General features: G+C 43.0%; 5 protein-coding genes and 1 long non-coding RNA gene across 8 annotated transcripts; 3 read left to right on the top strand and 3 right to left on the bottom strand.

Moving 5' to 3' along the window:
- Positions 1-156: 156 nt before the first annotated feature.
- LOC135629097 (uncharacterized) lies at positions 157-2,830 on the bottom strand. Of its 3 annotated transcripts, XR_010493157.1 has the most exons (5): positions 2,647-2,827; positions 1,121-1,289; positions 948-1,032; positions 741-870; positions 157-418 (listed from the first exon to the last, which is right to left on the bottom strand). It is a non-coding gene; the product is annotated as an uncharacterized LOC135629097 (long non-coding RNA). The 3 variants fall into 3 exon arrangements; XR_010493156.1 differs by having other exon boundaries at positions 741-1,032; positions 2,647-2,830; XR_010493155.1 differs by having other exon boundaries at positions 157-1,032; positions 2,647-2,804.
- Positions 2,831-4,001: 1,171 nt separating this feature from the next.
- LOC135628267 (cysteine-rich and transmembrane domain-containing protein WIH2-like) lies at positions 4,002-4,878 on the top strand. Its single transcript, XM_065134871.1, has 3 exons — positions 4,002-4,159; positions 4,236-4,386; positions 4,639-4,878. The coding sequence occupies exons 1-3, from the start codon at positions 4,108-4,110 to the stop codon at positions 4,682-4,684; spliced, it is 249 nt and encodes an 82-aa protein (XP_064990943.1). The 5' UTR covers positions 4,002-4,107; the 3' UTR covers positions 4,685-4,878.
- A 1,485-nt stretch (positions 4,879-6,363) lies between these two features.
- LOC135628811 (uncharacterized) lies at positions 6,364-7,343 on the top strand. Its single transcript, XM_065135730.1, has one exon. It carries the CDS (start codon positions 6,423-6,425, stop codon positions 7,341-7,343), a length of 921 nt encoding a protein of 306 aa, XP_064991802.1. The 5' UTR covers positions 6,364-6,422.
- A 4,768-nt stretch (positions 7,344-12,111) lies between these two features.
- Positions 12,112-13,281, bottom strand: LOC135629095 (LIM domain-containing protein WLIM1-like). Its single transcript, XM_065136269.1, has 5 exons — positions 13,074-13,281; positions 12,890-12,986; positions 12,776-12,819; positions 12,593-12,676; positions 12,112-12,519 (listed from the first exon to the last, which is right to left on the bottom strand). Exons 1-5 carry the CDS (start codon positions 13,206-13,208, stop codon positions 12,316-12,318), a joined length of 564 nt encoding a protein of 187 aa, XP_064992341.1. The 5' UTR covers positions 13,209-13,281; the 3' UTR covers positions 12,112-12,315.
- Positions 13,282-13,911: 630 nt separating this feature from the next.
- Positions 13,912-16,659, top strand: LOC135629094 (small ribosomal subunit protein eS1-like). Its single transcript, XM_065136268.1, has 7 exons — positions 13,912-14,017; positions 14,110-14,157; positions 14,260-14,365; positions 15,330-15,467; positions 15,536-15,721; positions 15,811-16,011; positions 16,116-16,659. Exons 1-7 carry the CDS (start codon positions 14,007-14,009, stop codon positions 16,209-16,211), a joined length of 786 nt encoding a protein of 261 aa, XP_064992340.1. The 5' UTR covers positions 13,912-14,006; the 3' UTR covers positions 16,212-16,659.
- Positions 16,660-17,001: 342 nt separating this feature from the next.
- LOC135629096 (ADP-ribosylation factor-like protein 8b) lies at positions 17,002-20,550 on the bottom strand. The gene is made up of 6 exons (XM_065136270.1): positions 20,345-20,550; positions 19,489-19,570; positions 19,377-19,409; positions 19,163-19,284; positions 17,432-17,593; positions 17,002-17,324 (listed from the first exon to the last, which is right to left on the bottom strand). The coding sequence occupies exons 1-6, from the start codon at positions 20,380-20,382 to the stop codon at positions 17,207-17,209; spliced, it is 555 nt and encodes a 184-aa protein (XP_064992342.1). The 5' UTR covers positions 20,383-20,550; the 3' UTR covers positions 17,002-17,206.
- Positions 20,551-21,774: the final 1,224 nt, after the last annotated feature.

The following is a 21,774-nucleotide window of genomic DNA, read 5'->3' as shown; positions in this document are numbered from 1 at the left end:
TTAACTAGTGATATGATAAACCATCTTAAAAGACAATTTGTCATAGCTTAAGATTGGAGAACTGTTAATATACATATATACATATATATATATATATGACACTCTATTATAAAGAATTTATATATTTATTTACAAACTGACCCCAAATGGCAAAAATCATGGTAAGGGGTCCTTTATTAAAGTGCCGCAGACTCTCCAGCTGTCCATAAGAATGTTAAGTTTGTGATGACAATAAAACAACTGAAAGAGCGTAGGTTCGTGCCATGTTCGTACAACTAGAAGATTACAAACATTGTTGTTGATTAGGATACATATCTTGAAACACAGAGACCCGATCAACAACTATAGAATGAAATACTCAAAAAACATGTATCAAACTCGCCTTATTTCTTCTTTGCCGATGATCCACGCTCTTCAGCTGCCTCCAAACATGAATTTGTAACTTTGTGATTAAAAATAAAAAAATAAATAAATCATCAATTTATCTACCACCACTATTCCCATGGAACATTGGATTCCACAAGAGATTGTTAAATATTTGTGTAATTTGTTTTGCAAAGAATATATCTACGTGCCAAACCAATCCTTCAAATAAAATTTTAAATTCAATGAATATATATATATATATATATATATATATATATATATATATATATATATATATATATATATATATATATATATATAATATCCTTTGAGGAATTTTGTGCACCACAAGCCATTAAGAGTTTCAAAATCACCTTGTCAATAACAGCAGCAAAGGACGAGGCTTCCTCAGTCGCAGATGTCTTAATTTTCGCAGCCTTGTCTTCCTCAGAGATGCCACTACTATCAGATCATACAGGTCAAACAGCATGACCCGTATGACTCCTGTGTTCAAATAAACTAAACCAAGTTCAAGCACATACCACAACTTAAACAGAGGATCAATGTGATTGTTGTACCACCTAGCTACATTGATATGATCCGACGATGGAGCTGCATCTAGTGCGCTCGATGTACATAGCAATGCCATCCTTTGAAGCTTGATAACTTAAGAAAATCCATTCAAAGATGAGATGCCACCATAGTTAAAGCACCAGCATAATTCCGTACTTAACAAAGCATCCAAAAACCTTACCCTTCATATAACTGCGGGTTTAAGAAGGCAATCATTAAGTTTCCCGAGGCTAGAAGCTGCACTGGGATTGTGGAATGTAACAACCATTGCTTTCAAGTTAAATCACCAGCCTCCTGTGACTAATATGTAGCTACATCTAAGCCCTTTGATAATCCAAAGTCCAACATTGCTGTACAGACAGAACAAACAAGAGCTGATATCCACAAGGAACTTAGGAGGGGACAAAGGTAATATGATATAGAGCTGGTGATCAAACATCGGTTTGATTTAAAGTAGAAAAAAGAGGCAGTTGCAGTTTAAAGTAATAGCCACTGATAAGGGATCATTTAGTCTGCATTTAACCACTGATAAGGGAGCATGATAAGATCATTTAGTCTACATTGGTTAAGAAGTATAGAAACCAAGGGCTTATACGTCCGTTGGATCTTCCTTACTCTCGTAGATGTTTTTGGAGTTCACATGCTCCGAAAGGATAAAACCACAGGGGTACATCCATCGCTCAAAGCCAACAATTGCTCAAAGCCGATCAAATGATCCCTTATCAGCTACCAACTTTCTATCGAAATGAAAAAGAAACTAATGTAAAAGAAAAAGAATGATTCAATCAAAATCATGAAGTGTCCATTTTGGTGCCCAATGAGCCAACAGATCAGAATGGGGTCAGTCTCTCATGAAAAGAAATACACAGTACACCTAACTAACTACATCTTCGTATAAGAAGACCACCAAGCAATACCAGCACTATAGGCGCTCAAGACTGCACACATAACGAAAGAATGGGGAACAAAGCCTTCTCACAAGGAATAACACCATAATCAAGATCCATGGAGACGAAGAACGGAAAGACTTAAACAGAAGATCGAATCGTGCCAAGAGGAACTATAAGCATCAGAACCTGCAATAGACTCAACTAACGCCATCTCCAAACAAGAAGACCACCAGGCAAAGGAATGGGGACCAAGAACTTCTCATCGGCATCGAATAGAAGACCATGATCCAGAAAGATCAAGAACATACAGAATCGAACTACAGATCGGAATCGTACTAAAAAAAATTACCAAGAACTATCACGTTCGGTAAGATGGTGTTCACGACTCTCAAGAAGCAAAGCGAGAGAGAGCTTTCATATGCAGGAAGCCAAACCCTCACTCGAAATTGGACCGGGAACGCTCGCTTAGGGTGATGCCGGCGATGGATCGAGTAGGAGACAACCCTAATATACAGACGCCGTGTAGCGATCGCGATCGAAACCGTAGAACAGTCGACCCAGACCCTAACCATCAAGAACCGGCTCACGAGGGAGAGAGGGTTTTACCACGTTATTAAGAGCATTGCAGCCTGGAGGGAGACTGGAGATGAGAGGGACAAAAAAGATGGAATCCAAGACCCTAAATATCAAGAACCAATCTCGCAAGCGAGGAAAAGTGAGGAAGGGCCGCTTTGGAGAGCGCTGCAGAGTCTGGAGATCGGAGACTATAAACAACCGGCCGAGCTCACAAGCGACGTGGAGGAGGAGCGGCTCTTACCAGGCCTTGGAGAGCGCTGCCGGAGTCTAAGCGTTGCGAAGATCACCTGTCTGCCCGAGCGTCGCCAATATCGCCGCAGCAGTGGCGAGGGATCGAGTGGGAGAGGGAAGTCGAAAAGGGGCCACACTCCATTTAGGGTCGGTTGGGCCATAGCGTATGTTTGGGCCTTCGCTATCGGGTTTTTATCGATTGAGGTTGAAACACGCCATAATTGTGTGTATATACACAGGTACATCAGTGTGTCTGTGTGGGTATATATATATATATGTTGGGTCTAAATTCAAGGACGAAATGTGATGATATCAAGATCGAAATGCCGGTCATAAAGAATACGGTTAAAGAAAGAGGAGTTCGGACTGGAGATGTTGGTCTCCCGAGAGAAGGAGACGCCCCCCCACCCCCGCATGGGCTGCCTCAACGTGGTCAAAGTCTCCTCTTCTCCAGAAGGCCCTCAAGTTTGTCCAAAGACGATGATTGCCATGCGTTAGCTTTAATATCATGACCTCGCGGCTCAATGGCTGGATTCCATTTGCAGTCGAGCGAAGGCAATTTACGGTCAGAAGAAGCTGTTGAAGGGAACATATATATATATATATATATATATATATATATATATATATATATATATATATATATAGCTTGAAACCGGTCACAATTGCGCACTCCAACAAGAGCAGCCCAAGCGTGGAATATTTTGAAAGGAAGGCGTCCTTCTTCTTCCTCCTTGGAGACCTAAACCACGTTCCTTATGCATTATATATGTATGTGTAACTTTAAGGACTCCCTCCCATGTGATCGATCTGTACGTAGAAAGCGAGCCGCAAGCCCTACGGCTTAAAGACATGGGAAACAGAAGAAAAAAAAAAGGAAAAAGAATGAGAGACACTTTACTTGATTCCTAAATCATATTGGAGGAAATATGAACCAGATCAAATAAAAGGACTGCTGATATACTTATAAGTATTTCCTCAAGTAAAGGATATATTCCCCGACAAACAAACGGTTGGGTTTGATTCCTTCCTTCGCAGCGAAGGAAATGGATACCCCAGATCATCACGGTCCCGCCAAGCTTGCGTACCTGGTTCGGAGCACAACGGGTGACCCCACACCTACTTCCAATTACGAAGGGGGTATTCAACCGGGTGAGACACTGTCGAGCAGTTAAAAAGTACGAGATACGCCTCCCCCGAAGCGAACAGAACAAACGCGGCTTTCCCCGCGCGCACCATCTATGACTTCGGATCCCCTCCAAGCCGCTTTGCAGACACCAGCACCGATGGGCGGTGATGGGTTGGGCTCCGTATGGAATGAACGGCCGTGATCGCGTCTATAGAAGGGTTCATCGTCACGGACGATGGTCACCGACTCCAAGGCGCAGGGGACCGGTCGGCATTCTATAAATCAGAACCCTTCTTCCAAGAGAGCCGAAGGATCCGACCGCCGCGAACAAGGGAAGGAAGGATGAGCTACTACAATCAGCAGCAACCCCCCGTCGGCGTCCCTCCACCCCAGGGTGAGGCATCCATCAGTGATGACCTGGCTGATGGCTTCTCTTCTTCTATACTAAGACGTGGATTGTGATCTTGCAGGTTATCCGGCGGAGGGGTACGCCAAGGACGCATACCCGCCTCCCGGGTACCCGTCCGCGGGCTACCCGCAGCAGGGGTATCCGCCCCCTTACGCCCAGCCACCGCCGCCGCCGCAGCAGCAGCAGCAAGGGCCTTCCTTCCTCGAAGGATGGTAATAGCTTAGATAGAAACCCTGTCCGTCTCCTCCTCTCTCTCTCTCTCTCTCTTCTTCTAGCGGAGCATTGATACCAACCGCCGTCGCTGGCGCACGTTAGACACGGGGCTGCTGTCGTGCGCGCACCCCGGAGGTGGACTTATTTTTGGAATCCGGATCCTCTGAGGAGAACCCAAATCCGGATGTTGATATGTGCTACACTATCCTCGCTGATGGTGTTTAATTGCTGTTTGTCTTGTGATGGTGCAGTTTGGCCGCTCTCTGCTGTTGCTGCCTTTTGGATGCTTGCTTCTGAGACGGGTTCGATGCCGATGATCAGGGATTGAGCCCTCTGCTCTGGGGAACATGTGTCCATTTACTTATGCTTTAAACCGACGCCAGAAACTTGGATCTGTTTAGCTTGGTAGTAGGTCTGTCTGTATCGCCATTTGGCATGTCTGGTTGCTATTGGACATTGATTGATGGTGTTTCTTTCACCATGTTTTGGAATCTCTTCTCTCCCTAATGAGATAATGACTATAAATTCTAAACATTCTTGAACCATCATCTCTCTGGAAGAAAAGATTCGTCTAACTTTATTTCACGAATCTTCAAGTGTAAATATTTAAATGCAGATATAAAAACAAATTGCATCCACGATATAACCAATAAACAATGCGTGATCCAACATAAGCAACTACAGTGCAATAAATAAGCTGTCTACAGAGGGAGATACTTATGTCCTAGAAGAAATGGAAACGAGGGCATAAAGAAAGTGAATCACCTAATACCTGAAGAGCTATCAGATCATATATTTGCTCTACGAGGACTATCAGCTCTAAGTGACTTCTCTTTGAAATGTCAATTTGAATGATGATATATTAAGCTTATGATATAACAGCTCTAAGAGAGGCTGTGATAGCTAAAGAAAAGGTGAAGTTAAGTATATATTTTGTGCTATGATTACGGCACTCAGTCCTCTCCAAATATATGAATATTTAACCTCGAGAAGAAATGACATTTGACTGATTTCTCCTAATATGGTTACATTATTTGCCTAATTTAATATCAGATCCATCTTCGCTAATCTCGAGACGAGAAGAATAGAAGTCATCTGACTAATTTCTCCTGTCGTATATGTTCTTTCCGAATTCAAAACCGGACTCACCTATGCAAAACCTCAAGAGAAGATGGGAGGTCTATTTTCTACCCCTTTTCTTTTTTGCTGGTATTAATTGAAAGAAAATGATGGATAGGTTTAAAAGAATGTCTATCTAAGTTTGTTATTGTTATATATTTAGGTAACACGTATGCTTTCCAAACAACCAGCCCATGCCAGTAAACGTAAAGGCCGTCCCCCAGGACGAAGGCACGTGGAACCTAAAGGCCGTCCCCCAAAAGCCATCATCACGACGATAAAATCACGCTTCTCGCCCCGGCGTGCCGGTTAACGCATCCATCCGTTCCTTCACGGAAGCTCTGCCACCACCTCTGCTCGACACTTGCCAACCAGCGACCACATCCCTCTCCATGCATTCCTCCTCTCCTCCCCTCCCCTCCCCCACCCCTCGAGCACGGCGCCCACGGTCACAACCCCCTTCTTTCCTCCTCGCTTAACTCCGTCTTCCCATCCGTCTCCAATCGGAAGCACCGAGGCCCATCCCCTGGCCTGCCGCCATGTGTGCACGCTACGCATGGCGCATGACCACGCCACGCCGCCGCTCGCTCGCTCCCCATTCGCCCTCCCCATGGCGCAGGATAAATGTCACGCCATTTCTGAACCTCCCTCTTCCCCTCCCCCCGCTCCACATGTAACCGTAGCTTCCTTTTGCCAACACCAATCCTCGCTGTAGAAAAGGACCCTACGTGTCTCGCTTTCGTAAACCTCCACTCCACGTACCACGCCACTCTCCCACGTGCCACCACCCAGGCCCTGCTCAGCTCGCTTTGCTGCCCTCCTCCCCCTCTCTTAAACCTTTCGCCTCCCCATTCAAACCCACCGGATCACTCGCTACTCTCACAGTCACAGAGGGAAGGCAGTCAACCTACCGACCATGTTTCTCTCCATGGACATGGCCAAGACCCATGCGATCATGGCCAGATTCCGGCCTATCGCACCTAAGCCGTCGCTTCCCCGGCCACAGCTAGCCGAGGGCACCTGTCAGAAGGTGACGTCAGCGGGCGCGCTCCGCCTCCGCGCTCCCCGCTCCTGCCGTGCACGAAAGCGTGGACGCGCTGAGCTCGCTCCCAACCCGAACAAGCGTCAGAGGAGCATCCTCCCCGTCCTCGCCGCCGCGGGGCCGCAGGCCCAGCTGAGCCCCACGTACCCTACGTTCGTCCCCTTCACTTGCCAGAAGAGCGCTTGCGACATCCCAACCCTCACCGTCCTACCTCTCTCGCCCGAGGCCAAGGCGGACGCTGCGGTCCTGGTGGAGCAAGACCTGCTGCAGAAGCTGCAGGAGCCAAGGGTGATCGTGCCCCAGCCGGTGCGACCGGTGGGGTCGACCATCAGCGTCGGGTCCATATGCCATGACGCCAGTGCCGTACCAGCCGTCCCTGTTTCCAAGAGGCCTGAGGAGGTGGAGGAAGAGGTCGAGTCCGACGAGCTCCCGGTGGTGGTGTCCGACTCCCAAAACAGGGTGCGCCTCGCCAATTCGGCTTACAAGGAGATGGTGGGTCAACCGGAGTGTCCCTGGCTGGACTCCATGATATTGTCCGGCCGCGGCATGCTGCCGATGAAGTCGCTTCCCAGGAGGATCAGCGGGGAGGTGATGCTGGATGTGAAGGACTCTTCCGTCCCCAAGACCTCCAGCGGGTTCTCGTGTAAGGTGAAGATCGAGTGGGCATGCAACGGGAGGAAGAACCTCGTCAACGTGCCATGCAACGTGATTCGCCTCTTCTGTCAATCGCGGGACTATCTTTTTGCATGGAGATTTGACGTCTCCAAGGCTTCTGCCACCTACTGCGAAGCGTGAGAAACCTCTGCTTCTGGTCCCCCTGCTTGTGCAAACCTAGTACAAACCAAGAGCAAGCGCTAGATATAGTGATATCAAGAAGTAAATATAAGCGTAAATGAGACGAGTTATATTTTATTGCAAAAGAATGATGTGCATTTGTGTGTCTTGCTCGTATGCCTACATTTTTTGATGCAAAGACGAGTCAGAAACCGCGTACTAGAATAACAGGAGTCGGGCATTTTTTGTGTCAAAGTTACACACGCATGTATGTATTTTCCTACCAAGTCGGTGGTTCTTTGTATTTATTTCTCTGAATTTAGGTTCAACATCCATAGGAAAAAATTATATGATGTTAAATAGATTATTATCAATCATGCTATATATATATATATATATATATATATATATATATATATATATATATATATGATTTGCAAGGATATAATGCAAAAGGCTCACCTTTGACCCTTACCTCACCTCGAAGGAATTACCCGTCTAGTCTTGCTCGTCTGGTGGTAGACAACTACTTAAGCTGTCTGCACCGGATTTGGGCTGCGGAAAGAAATGTTAGCAAAGATGTTTGGTCACAAACCTGTAGAGCAAGAGATAATTAAGTCTTGAAATTTGACTATAGTTTGCGCAAGCAAAACATTCGAATGTATTCTTATGCTTCGATCATTGCCTTAAAACTCTCTTGAAACGTATTTATTGGAAGTAAAGGAATATGCCAACAGTTAATGTCCAAGCTTTGAAGTGACGAGTTGATAGCAAACATGACAAATTCCTTGAAGAACGATTAATACAGCATGAGAAGAATTATGACAATGCGGACACTCGGCGGCTCTACGCCGACAGAATTTACGTCGCACACATGTTAGCCAGGTAATGCGTAGATCACCACAATACACACAACTCCTCCATGGGCTATCCACAGAATAGAAAACATAGATCCTACAGCAATAAGAAGTCCTAATGTTTTAAGATCGAATACATGCTTATATTTTTCATCTGTAATCCAATATATTCATTCAAATCAAGAACATTCATTAATCTTAATTGACTTACGGTCCATCATCGTAGAATGCCATTAATACAATTTCTAACCCTACTAGCTAATGCTGTTATTAAAGATAACCTACATCAGAATCTAAATTGTGTATTAAAGTGAATAGATATGCATTGTCAACCACTCGTTTGATAGGTCGTGCATATTCAGACTGATTTAGAATCTTAGAGCATTCAAATTTCTCTCAATCCCTCTCGACACCAAAAAATTTAACGGACTTATAAAAGAGGAGGCATCGTCATAAAATGCTATTGATATAGTTTTCAACTTTACTAGCTAATTCAGTTATATAACCTGAATCAGAGTCTAAATTATACATTCAAAAGACTGTATATGGATTACTAACCATTGAATTGATAGGCCACATATTTATCCTGCTAAATATGGAACATGAAACATACCCACATTAGACTAATGATGCCAAAAGCCTGATACAAAAAAGATCCTTACAAAGAAATATGATTGGAACTGCTCATGGGACATCTTAGTTATCCTTGATAATACAGTTCAAATTTTTTTTTACAAGTTAGGTTATCCTGTTTGCCCTCAACATAGGTATCAATGAGCTCAAATTCACTAGGTTTTTTTTTTAAATTAAATGTGGAATTGAAGCTGAGAAAATGAACGCTAAGGAGAGTACTATACAATTTATGTGTATTGTGATTGTGTTATTACGATTAGGATTTTATGAAATGCATGAACTAATTAAAAAAATACAATAATATGATTATCTGACGATTGCCAGGCAGTTAAATGAAGTTGCTAAAGTTAGGATCGAATCGGCACTAAAAAGATGGGGAGGGGTGAATTAGTAACGGTTCGAAAAATTTTCTTTTCGATAAAAATCGATATCAAAAATAATTATATAACGAAAGTAAGAAATCAGTTTACAATGAAAGTAATGAACTTAAAGTAAATACAAACCGAGTTTTATAATGGTTCGATCGTCATGACCTATATCCACTCCTGATTCCTCTTCCGTCGAGGCCATCGACATCCACTAATTATCTTCCTTCCATACGCGAAGACCAACTACCTTCTTATAACTCTATTCTCCTTTATACACCTACTACCTCCTCTCTTAAACTTTACTAACACTTAAAGTTTGAGAGGAGTTCTTACAAAATTATAACAGCGTTTTTTTTCTATCAATTATTGTGTAATATAAGCAGAAATGAGAAGGATATTTATAGGCCCCAAATGAATTCAAACTTGAAGCTAAAAAGTGTCTCATCCCCGATTTTTTGGATATTGACGGTATCATTAGCTGCAGCACTGACATTGGACGGTACTACCACCTTACATAGTTTGAGAGAGGGCAGTACTATCGCCTGACATAGTCTTGGAGACCAAGTCACTGGCGGTGTCACCGCTTGGACCGATGGTGCCACCACCTAACCCAACTGTTGGGCCATTGAATGTGTTATTTTCTTGACCCAAAACAGCTCCACTTTGGGCCCAGTTGACCCTTAATTAAGTTGACCTAATTATATTCTAAACTGACTCAATTAGACTCTAAACTAAATCGATCTAGACATAATCAATTATAATCGAATCCTATGTTATCCGACATGTCATTCGTTCTTCCGACGCTTCGATCCTTCGGCGTATGGTCATCTCCTTTAGCGTATTGCCCTATCAGCATGTTGTCTTCTCGCAACATTCGATCTCTTTAGCGTAATGTTCGATCTTCTTGGCCCGATACCCGAATTTATAGATCGAAACCTTATGTCGACATATCGACTGATCTTCCGGCCCGATGTCCAATATTCTGACATGTTTAACTCCGACCCAACATCTGATTCTTCCTGCTTTAATCAATTTACCTCTCCTGATCGAAGTTAATCCCACATCATTCAAAACATACATTAGATCATCATATTATCAATTAATTTTATTATCAAAATATGAGATTTAACGATAAATCAACCGGTTTTGAGTTGATTTGAGTTGACACAAAACTCAGTTTCCACTTTCCAACTCCAGAAATTTGCAAAGCCGCAGTCTGAACCGGTGAATGTATTGTGACCCGCACGAATGTGAAAAATAAGTCCTAATTTATTCAAAACTGCTCCAGAAAAATTAAGTGGCTACTTTTCTGTTGTCTAGCGCTACACAGAAGTTAATTGATAAAATTTAACATTCTCTTTCGGAAAAAAAGAAGAAGATGACTGTGTGTTAGCAGTGGTGTCCATTTACCTTTATATAACAAACATGAACAAGGCACTCATCCCAAGTTTAATGGTAAGATGATAAAGTACGATATATTTAAGATCACTGCTAGATTGTTTTGCATGTTGTCCCTCTTTTAACCGGTCTTAATTCAGTTATTCTAAACTATATTAATTTAATTCTATATCTGAGTAAAAACTACGATTGACTATATGAGTTTGATGGGTGCAAGCATTCTAGGCTAATGGAAAATTAACATAACAAACAAGTTAATATCAAGTTGGACTGTGACACTTAATATCGAAACAAACCCGTTACGAGCTATGGTGAGAGGATTGACTAGGAAAGATCTGGACGAAACTGAAAGACATGTCATGACGTGAAGTTCCATTACTACTAAGTTAAACCATATATTCACCGTATCAGAAGTTAAGCAAAGATTAAAATTGACTTATAAAAATCTAATAAATATATAACTATTAACTTGAATTTTCAACCAATGATTTAAGCTCATCAACCAGGGTAATGACATAAACTCTTGTTGTCAAGGATCACTAAAAAAAATTAAAATTTAAAATTTACAACATATATTTATTCTCTATAGTGGTCCTATGACTTTAATCTTCTTGTTTCACACATAAAACACACCGAACACAATCCTTGAGATGTTCTAACTCATGTTTAAACAAGCGTCAGGACTATTGCCAAGATGCAATGCACTGTAGAAGTATATATGTTATACAAAACTGTTCTTCTAGAATTGCTTTCTCGTTTGGGTGTGCATACGTTTCGTGCGTGCATACCAATCATTTGCTCTAGAATAGTCGATTATCTCTGTGCTCGATGTGGTATTCAATCATGGTTCCACATGATCTGGATGGATTCTTCATGATGATTGACATCAAAACGATGTTTGAACAAGCTATCCGACACGATCAGACAAGGCGCAAAATACGGCATCAAGATTCATATCCCAAGTCATCCATCAGAATCGAAACAATCGCCTCTAAGTTCCGATGAATTAGGATCAGCACGAAGCTTGATTCACAAGCCACGCTACCATCACAAGAACCCGAGATCTCGACAATCGAAACAGAACAAAGAAAAATGAAAGCGCTAATCTCGATATCTGGGATTCGATTATTCGATTCAAGATTATCAGCAAACTCCAAACGATCCTCGAAACCCAAACAGATAACACAGATCTAAGAAACTGAAAATTAGAATAATGCAGTGGGTTCGAATGAGGGGTCACCCTGCGTCGGAGATGTTGAGATGTTCTTGAGGGACACCGGAAACGATCCCGATCTCCCCGGGCTTGATCTCGACAAGGGCGTCCAGTACCAGCGATCTCGCCTGCGCGAGGGAAGCAAAGCAGGGGAGGGCGAATCGATCCGAAGATAGGCCTGGGACCCCGAGAGGAGCGGCCATCTCAGCCTCAACACCGGAGAGAGAGGGAAGGGCGGAAATGAGAGAGAGAGAGAGTGGGCCTCTTATATAGGCGCCAAATCGGCCATCATTCGCATCATCATCAACTAACTACCCAAATAATTATTCTTTAATATTTTCCTCAAAATCTCAGATATGCATATTACATTAAAGCGGCCTTATAATTAGAAGTACTCCAACTCTTTATACATATTTGGAGCCTTCATATCTCAAATAGAACACAAGGCGCATTAGAATGCATCAAAAGCTAAGGATACCACTCACTCCTGTGGCAAACAAAACAGATGCGTTTGCAGTAATCAATTACGCAGCAGAGGATTCCGACTTAGCTTCTGCTTCATCGTTCTCAAGCTGGCTGTAGTTCCCCTTCTCTTTGAACAGCTGGATGTGGTGATGCTTGCAGTACAGCTTTCCCTCGTGCGCGATGTAGTTCGAAGGGCTGATGACGCATCCGCCATGGCAGCATTTGAAGCAGCTCTTGTGGTACGCAGTTCCGTTGACCGTCACCTGCAGCAGGCACAGCACTCTAAGATACTTGCGACAATTAAGAACCTCATCGGATGTGCGCTTCAGAGATTACCCTTTCAATCGGATAAACAGTCTTGCTGCATCCAACGCACTTCTCTTGGGTGCCAGCGAAAGCACTGGAGACTTTGTTTGCGTTCTGCAGTAAATCATGAGAGAAACAAAATGTCCAAGCTGATTAAGAAGCAGCAAATGATACAGTAATAGATTGATGATCGACATGCATCGATCACTTTACCTCGTTATCGACATACTTCTCTGGTTTGACAACCTTTGGGGTCCCTGGAAAGAGAAGACGAAGGCAGTTTCAGGTATCACAGTGGCGAGAAGGAATGCGAGACGTGATGATCACCTTCAAAGCTTTTGTCCAGACTGCCGGTCATCTTGAAGAGCTGATCAAAGTGAGGTCGGCAGTACAGGACTCCCTCAAAGGAATTATAGTTTCCCAGCTGCAAATCGAAGAAAATGAGTTGCAGAGATGTGCGTGATCTTATGAACATAGAGGTTTCGCAAGAGGCAAGAGATCTAATAGGCACCTTCAAGGTGCCCTTGCAATGGTGGCACCTAAAGCAGGCCTTGTGGTAGACGCGGTTGTCGGCGGTGAGCTTGTCGACCAAGTACACCGTCTTGTCGCATGCCATGCACTTGGTGGTCGTCCCCTGGAACGCCATTGCCCGCCCTCCGATCCCCAAGAGAAGCTGCTCTCCTCCTCCTCCTCCTCCTACCCTCTAATCTTTTCCAAGGGCCAGAGAAGGCGCGGAGCGAAGGACTGGTATAAAAGGAAGCGGTCAGTGGCAGGGATTTGCGGAAGAGGCAAGCAAAAAACGCATGGATGTGCGGATCTGGTCATTGTCGTTCGCTATTTCGTACTTTTATTTTGAGGGGGCACCTTCTAATTCCAGCTGGTACAGTCTCCAACATCTTCGTCCTCGATCACATCGATCGTATCGATGCGGTCAAGCTTGAGGCCGGTGATGGATGATGGGTCGACCAAATGCTTCCTTCTCTTGTACGCTTGCCGCCGGTTGCTTCAGATGCGGGCGAAATCGATTGGTTTCTTTCCCTCTTGTTCCGATTGGATCGCGGTGGAATCTGTGACGGTGACCAACCGACCACCAGTGGCTATCGCACCAACTTTGCTATGATCCTATCACGAGACCACTGACCTAATCTGGACTCATAATTGTGATGCAATCCTACGTCTAACTATAATCATCGTAATAGAAGGAATCAGGTTCGATCAAACCTTACAACCGGTTCGATTCTGAACCGGCAACGGGATGAGTTCGTACTTTTTCGGTTTGCAGATTCGTGCTGATTTAAGCCAAATAGTGGATTCTCTGCCGTTGGATCAATAAGACTGCGGGACTATAAAAGCGGCTGGGTTTCTAGGGTAGAATTCTCTCTCCCTCGGTCGCTACCCGTCGCGCCGAAACCTCCTTGCGGTTGCGGCAGCGGCAGCAGCAGCCATGGCTGTCGGGTGAGTTTTGGATGTCGGCCTAACTCGCTTCGACGTTCCTCTGCTTCTTCTTTACCCTCTGTCGCTCTTTTTGATATCGATCGCCCTTGCAGGAAGAACAAGCGGATCTCGAAGGGGAAAAAGGGAGGCAAGAAGAAGACGTAAGCTGCAATGCCATGCCCCTCTTTTTTCTGCTGCTCTTTTTTCGATCTATGCTTGTCCTTGTTGCTCGCAGTGGTGATGATCGGTTGGATCTGTTTCAGGGTCGACCCTTTCTCCAAGAAGGATTGGTACGACATCAAGGCTCCCTCCGTCTTCAACGTCAGGAACATCGGGAAGACCCTCGTCTCGAGGACGCAGGGCACCAAGGTTCGCATTGCAGCTGCGATTGTTGCCTTCATTCATGTTCTTCCATTTGATGTCTTTGTGTTCTCTGCACGAACTTAGTTAACTTTGTGACTTGAGTACCGAAAATGTAAGTTTGTCTTCCTATATATATAATGCATAAGTTGTTAACTGTAGAGGAATCTCATTCCATAGTATTAAAGTTTTATCTGTTGAAAGTCTCATATAATAAATAACTTTGAATTTTGCTATAAGAATGAGATCATAAAGAGAGAGATGAGTTGGAAGCCTTGTATTCTCTTCCTACAGGAGGTGATGCCATGGGAGCTTGTAGGTGAGCTCTTACATGAGGAAATGAATGAAGGAATGTATCTACTTGGAGGGATACTAAGTTGGTAGTTTATGAGGAATTTAATGAAATATATGTAAATTTACACAGTACTGCTTTGGATTGGAACTGAGGAAATTGAGTTGAATCACCTGTAATTATACAAGCTGACCAATGCGTTTCTTAATTGACCTATGCACTTTGGAAGGGTTTTTTATTGCTGAGGAACAATAATTTGTGTAAGGTATACAAAGAGATGGGAGAGGACTTTGAGCGTCAGAAAAGCTTTTTCTGAAAGCGTAAACATTGAAATGGAACTAGTGTCTAAAACTTTGTTCACAAAAAAAATAGTTTTTTTTGTAAAAATTATGAAATTTCTATTGTAAAAATTATGAAGATCAAACCGTTCCCTCCAGAACACTTTCATATGCCATTTAAGGCTAATAATTGTATGTTATGAAAAATCTTGAGTACTGTACTTCCTTCATTGTCAGTATAATCTGGCATTCTTCTTATATGTCAATCATGACTTAGAAATCAGTCTATCTATGGTTTTTTTCGTCATAGTTTATCCATCAATTTTCCTAGGATGTGTCAGTTATGCCTGAATATTTCTTCCCATGATAAGTTGGATCAACAGTGGTTTCTTCCTTCCATCAGATTGCATCCGAGGGCCTCAAGCACAGAGTGTTTGAGGTCTCTTTAGCTGACCTTCAGAATGATGAGGACCAGGCCCACAGGAAGATTCGGCTCCGATCAGAGGATGTACAAGGAAAAAATGTTCTCACCAACTTCTGGGTATGGTTTGTGTTTCACTGTGATTTTGTAACTCTTGAATCTCGAGTTGATCTCTTCCTCTTCTTCAGGGCATGGACTTGACGACTGACAAGCTCAGACATATAGTCCGCAAGTGGCAGACTCTGATTGAAGCACATGTTGATGTGAAGACTACCGACAATTACACTCTGCGACTGTTTTGCATTGCTTTCACCAAGAGGCGCCCAAACCAGGTCAAGCGCACTTGTTATGCCCAATCCAGTCAGATAAGACAGGTAAGTTCATCACACTGTACAGGCTTCTGTTTTCTAGCAATGAACTTTGGTTGGAGAAATTTAGGGTTATGTCATCCGTCTTGTTTCAGATACGCCGCAAAATGAGGGAAATTATGGTCAATCAAGCTACAACCTGTGATCTGAAGGATTTGGTGCTGAAGTTCATTCCTGATGTAATTGGAAAGGAGATTGAGAAAGCAACTTCAAGCATTTTCCCTCTCCAAAATGTGTACATCCGCAAAGTAAAAATCTTGAAGGCCCCCAAGTTTGACTTGGGAAAGCTTATGGAGGTACTCCTGTTGTTTATCAATTACCCTAGTCTAAACATCACCTTTGCATTCATTAAATGTGGACACACGTATCTCACTGCAAGGCACCTATATTTCTGATACAGGTCCATGGTGACTTCAAGGAGGATGTGGGTGTCAAGGTGGACAGACCTGCAGAAGATGTCCAGATGGAAGGTGAATCTGAAGTTGCTGGCGCCTAAAAGAATGAGCCTTCATATCACAAAGAATTGGAACCATTGTTTACAGTGATACAAATTCCTAGGGATGGTACGATCTTGACAGTTATTTCGGTGTTCTATTGAGCTTCTTGCTGATGTCTCAACAATGTTTGGAGCATCTTAGTGAGGGTTGGTTATAAGACCTTGAATTAGCTGGTGTCAACCGTGAATGCGTAGTTAAACCCATTTTTGAGAATTGGTAGCCTGTTTGTGTTACATTAAACGCCAATTTCACTTTTATGCAACATTGTTCTAAGTCATAGATAGTCTTTTGATGATAAATTTCTGTTAGGAACTTTTGCATGTGGTTTGCATGCATCCATACAAATTTGCCAACAAATTGGTACATTCAACTGATGAATGTAAGCCCAGGTGTTATTATGTCATGTGATGTTAGTAGATATGAATGCATACTATTACATGTATCCTATCTCGGGTCTATTGGGTTTGTAATGATGCTGAAATGGTGAATCTATCAAACAAAAACAGATCCAGGTCAGTCATATTACTGACCTGAGAAGGGTTTCTCTCTAGGAACTCGAGCATAAGCAAAGGTTATAACTATTCTATCACAAAATGTTCAATGATTTATGATTGTGAACAAGTAGATTGTTAAATCACAATTAAACATGTAGAAATAATCCTACTGAATAGATATATGGATATCATCAATTACACCTTTGACTAACATTTTATTCTCAAGATCCTAAATGAAGAAGATTTTTTCCACACTAATGTACCTCAAATACAATATCATCAATATGCCTTGACGAGGTGCAAAGGTTATTTCATTCAGAACAATAATTTAACATGACATGAATGGCAACAGTGCGAGCCACCGGTTGCACATAATATGAATAAGCCTTTGGGTAACAGGCAATTAATACAAGCCGTAAGCTCAGCCAACCAAGAGAGATATCAGCATAAAAAACCACGAGCAACCTAGATAAGCTACAAGATAGTACGATACCCAGAGCTCAGTTCGTCGACTTTGAATGCTTCACAAGCCAATGTATGACAGAGTCGATGTTGGTTGAGTTCTTGCATGAGATCATGAAGCAACAGACTTCTCTGTCCGCGATAGATCTCAGGCCCCTGCAATGCAGAGCAATGGTTAGAATGGGGGAAGCACTAACATCACAGGTCCTGCTTTTCTACCATGGACAAGTACTAGAACAATTGAGGAATTGGTGATTTGTTACATTTCATCTGTAAAGCCCTGCTTCGACATAGTTTCAGGCTTGTCGATTTTGTTTCCAAGCACCAGCAACGGGATTCCACTGAGCGATGGCTTGCTTAAAAGATCGTGTAGTTCACTTCTTGAGGTGGGCAAGTTATCACGGTCCGCTGCATCGACAACATACCTGCAAGACAAAATGAAGTTCCCATTGAAGATTAAGCTCTTTGTACCATGCAATTGAGATGTTGGATAAAGCAGTTGCAACATGATATGGAGATTGTTTCGCTGTTATTCTCAGTTAAGATATATAGTTGGGGCAACGTATGAAATGCTACAAATGAAAAATGGGGAAACCGACACAACTTGAACATAGGGACAAAGCACAACATGATGAAATCCATGTATGCTTTTAGTTTGCTGGTAAGAGTGAATGGCATCAGAATTCTTCTTCTGTTAACAAAGAAAGCAACAGGTAAATTGCAGGCGCTACATTTCACGAGCATGATAATATTTGAATGCATTAAACTGTACAATGTGATCACGAAACAAAATTCTCAAAATGTAGACACATGTTTAAGATATCAGTCTGTTAACCAAGGTATTTCAGAAGCATATTTATCAGAACTGGATCAGACTGGCATGTCCGACAGGAAAACTGGGAAATGAACACCTATCTGGTTCAGTTCCACTGTCAGATTGAAGAAGCAAAACTGCATCTAACCATGACCTGACCAGGTTTCTACCAAACAGTAAAACCAGCTAGATGCCTGGACCTAAATTGAACTTGATCAAGTTCAATGTGTCCATCATATAAGAACAGAAGCCCTTGTTTTCTTTAAATTGGTTATTACACCAATGGCATTTCGGTTGCTTAATTGTTTGTGGTCATAATTTACGTAATCACCTTTTTAATTATAGGCATTTAAAACATGAATAATGCTCTCCATGGCAAAGCTTGTCGTATTATATCTAAAATCTTATCAGGTCACACAATATTATATAATTACAGGAGCTTAAGATGCCAAAATAACATGGATCTTTTTATCCACCTACAAGTCCTTTAGATAGAACTTTTTATCTAACACTAGCTTTAGAGATTTGACCTTAGGTCAACAGATGATCACAAGGCTTTGACAAAACTTCCATGGAGCCTTCTTGGCATTGAGCTCAGATCATTTACTATCACAAGTAGAGAACTAATTGGCCCTTAAATGGATTTGAGTCACCTAGATCTTCCAAATCTCAACTTCTAATGATTTCACAATCCTCACAACCCGTTAGGCACTTGAATTAGAAATTAGACATCATATCTACTCATAATAAAGTTGTACATAATCACTAACAGGACTACTATAATTCGTGAGTACCTCGTGGAAATAGGAGTATCAAAGTTCTAAATTCATGAATTGACAAGAAAAGCCTATACCAAGGAAAAAAATATCGTTAGAAGAGAGAAGATGAGATGACCTGGACGATGATTGCAAATTGTCCAGATGAAACCATTCATGAATGTTGACTGAAATCACATGAAACAGACATTTATTTAAATAGCACATTTCAAATCCCGCGAATATCAGTCTTGCTATCAATTCACTTGTCACCATTTTGGTTCAAAATCATAAACCACCAGAAGAATGAATTCAGAATGGCAAAATCACAGATTTGTACATGCAATCTTATCACAGATATCAGATGCAAAAGAATCTTAGTAAATAAGCTAAACGAGTATCCAAGAGAGGAGGTAAGACCATACACAATGGCAGAGACTGCACGGCAATATCTCTCCCACATACTGCGAAACCTAGGCTGGCCTCCGATATCCCATAATTTGATTGTAACATTTCCTTTAGTCAACTTCCTCATATTGAATCCAACCTACCAATCCAGTGAAAACGACAATATTTTAGTACCAAGAGAATGCTGGTTTATTAGAATAAAACATGACCTTAACTGAAGGGATTACTCACTGTAGGAATCATGTCCTCACAATATCCACCAGTCTACAGAAGAAAGTAAATATATCAGGTACACAAATAAATTCACCAGCACTCGAAGAAACATGAGAACATATCCACATACTGCAATGACATTCACAAGGGAAGTTTTCCCAGCATTCTGAAGTCCGATCAAAGACAGCTCCATTTCTTGCTTGAAGAATAGGCTGCATTTGCAACAAAATTTCACAAATATTGTATTAAAGCACTTTCCACAAGCCATCTTTTGTGAACATACAAATGAAAGTATAAAATTGCCAAGGCCTTGACATGAATAAGGTATTGCAAGGTCTCCAAATTAACACAATGACATGCCACATTCTCCTAAGCTTTTATCAATATCAGTCCATCTAAAAGTTTAAGCCAGTATATAAGACATGATCCATAAGTCTATGTTCTTAACACTTTTCCTCATGTTGGATGAGGACTGACTCAAACCCAATATGAAAAAAGCAATGAAGGAATTTTTTCTATGTGGGGAAGATTTGAACTAAGGACCTTTCACTCCGATACCCTCTTAAATTTATGATCAATGTCATTTAATTATACAGTTTTATATTCTTAACGCATCCCATATAAAAAATGAAACCAAATCACAAAATTTAGACGAACAAAGCAATCTCAACAATTCGCATATTAATTTCCCTTCGGTTTATCATATCCTCGATAGACTAGCCGTAGTTTACTCGGGTCGCCACCGATGGCAGCTCAACAACTACGACTCACCAATTTGGCAACCAAAAGCCTCAAGTCGAAGACCACAATTCACATATCCCAAAAATCCCTAAAATGTTGTCACTTGATAATCCATCAACAAAGCCCAGACGCACGCCAAAAGGACGGTGAATTCAAATCGAACCCGGTCCCACAGAATTGAATCAATCCCAGATAGAAAGGGCTATAAAAGAACAAAAGAAGAAAAGAATGTCAACGGATCTCACCTTCGGAGCCAGTTGAGGAGAGCTTCCCACCATCCCATGGCGGAGAGGCGGATCCAAGAAGTGGCGGAGGAAAGGATCAAGGGGCTAGCCCGTTGGTGGGATCAACGAAGAGGCGATCACGGGGAGGAAGGCTCGAGTCGTCCTCCCTCGCGCTCTCCCTTCGCATCACCGTCGGCTGATCAAAGGAAAAGAGAGGCTTTTTGAATCCGTCGAGGGACAAAATTAGAGGGGAGGTTTAAATTTAGTAATTGAGTTAATTATGAGGTGGCCTGGGACAATGCCTAAAACTACGCGTGAGAGGCGCATTGGTTGTTGGTGCTGGGGACACATGGGACCCGTATTTCCTTCCGAAGGTAGAACGAGGTATCATTAACGGGAAGGTAAACGGGTGCGAGTTCGTATTTGGAGTTTTGGACAGGCCATTATATCCTGGCAATTAAGTTTAATCTCTTTCGTAAGCACTCCATCGAGTCTATGACTTACCCTCGCCATACCATGCAACGGCGAGAGTTGGGGCCCGCATATCCTTCCAACCGGGAGACGGGTAGGAGAACTCGTATCTGGATAATCGGATATGCCGTCTTTAGTCTGTGGCGTTCCCTCCCACCTCTTTGTTGGGTCCACACGGAAGCCACATTATCTCGTCGGGGTGGTGGGGCCCGCTCGGGACCCGCATTTTCTTCCAGATGCGAGACTGGGCTACCTCCGACGGGTAGGAAGACTGGTGCTCAGATTGGTGTTGCGATCCACAGCCAATCTACCAATATTTCTAAAGCCTCTATGTGGAACCCACATTATCTCGTCGGGGTGGTGGGGCCCCCGCGGGACCCGCATTTTCTTCCAGAGGCGAGACTGGGGTACCTACGACGGCTAGGAAAACTGGTGCTCAGATTGGTGTTGCGATCCACAGCCAATCTGCCAATATTTCTCAAGCCTCTATGCGGAACCCACATTATCTCGTCGGGGGTGGAGGGTCCCGCGCGGGACCCTCATTTTCTTCCAGAGGCGAGAGTGGGGTACGTCCGACGGGTAGGAAAACTGGTGCTCAGATTGGTGTTGCGATCCACAGCCAATCTGCTAATATTTCTCAAGCTCTCTACGTGGAACCCACATTATCTCGTCGGGGTGGTGGGGCCCGCGCGGGACCCGCATTTTCTTCCAGAGGCGAGAGTGGGGTACGTCCGACGGGTAGGAAAACTGGTGCTCAGATTGGTGTTGCGATCCACAGCCAATCTGCTAATATATCTCAAGCCTCTGCGTCGAACCCACATTATCTCGTCGGGGTGGTGGGGCCCGCGCGGGACCCGCATTTTCTTCCAGAGGCGAGAGTGGGGTACGTCCGACGGGTAGGAAAACTGGTGCTCAGATTGGTGTTGCGATCCACAGCCAATCTGCTAATATATCTCAAGCCTCTGCGTCGAACCCACATT

Source organism: Musa acuminata, chromosome BXJ3-1 (genome assembly GCF_036884655.1).
Source record: "Musa acuminata AAA Group cultivar baxijiao chromosome BXJ3-1, Cavendish_Baxijiao_AAA, whole genome shotgun sequence".
NCBI lineage: Eukaryota > Viridiplantae > Streptophyta > Magnoliopsida > Zingiberales > Musaceae > Musa > Musa acuminata.
This window is presented reverse-complemented; position numbering and strand designations above follow the sequence as displayed.

Bases quoted from the DNA above. Each gene is read 5' to 3' on its own strand.
- LOC135628267 (XM_065134871.1), top strand. From the start codon at position 4,108: ATGAGCTACTACAATCAGCAGCAACCCCCCGTCGGCGTCCCTCCACCC. The intron at 4,160-4,235 runs GTGAGGCATCCA...GTGATCTTGCAG, and splicing joins CGGCGTCCCTCCACCCCAGG to GTTATCCGGCGGAGGGGTAC. The intron at 4,387-4,638 runs GTAATAGCTTAG...GTGATGGTGCAG, and splicing joins CCTTCCTTCCTCGAAGGATG to TTTGGCCGCTCTCTGCTGTT.
- LOC135629094 (XM_065136268.1), top strand. The intron at 14,366-15,329 runs GTTCGCATTGCA...TCCTTCCATCAG, and splicing joins CGAGGACGCAGGGCACCAAG to ATTGCATCCGAGGGCCTCAA. The intron at 15,468-15,535 runs GTATGGTTTGTG...CCTCTTCTTCAG, and splicing joins ATGTTCTCACCAACTTCTGG to GGCATGGACTTGACGACTGA.
- LOC135629095 (XM_065136269.1), bottom strand. From the start codon at position 13,208: ATGGCGTTCCAGGGGACGACCACCAAGTGCATGGCATGCGACAAGACG. The intron at 12,987-13,073 runs GTGCCTATTAGA...TTCGATTTGCAG, and splicing joins ATTGCAAGGGCACCTTGAAG to CTGGGAAACTATAATTCCTT. The intron at 12,520-12,592 runs GTAATCTCTGAA...TGCCTGCTGCAG, and splicing joins CTGTTTATCCGATTGAAAGG to GTGACGGTCAACGGAACTGC.
- LOC135628811 (XM_065135730.1), top strand. From the start codon at position 6,423: ATGTTTCTCTCCATGGACATGGCCAAGACCCATGCGATCATGGCCAGA.
- LOC135629096 (XM_065136270.1), bottom strand. From the start codon at position 20,382: ATGGGATGGTGGGAAGCTCTCCTCAACTGGCTCCGAAG. The intron at 19,571-20,344 runs GTGAGATCCGTT...TTGCAAATGCAG, and splicing joins CTCCTCAACTGGCTCCGAAG to CCTATTCTTCAAGCAAGAAA. The intron at 19,285-19,376 runs GTGAGTAATCCC...CTGGATTGGTAG, and splicing joins GTGAGGACATGATTCCTACA to GTTGGATTCAATATGAGGAA.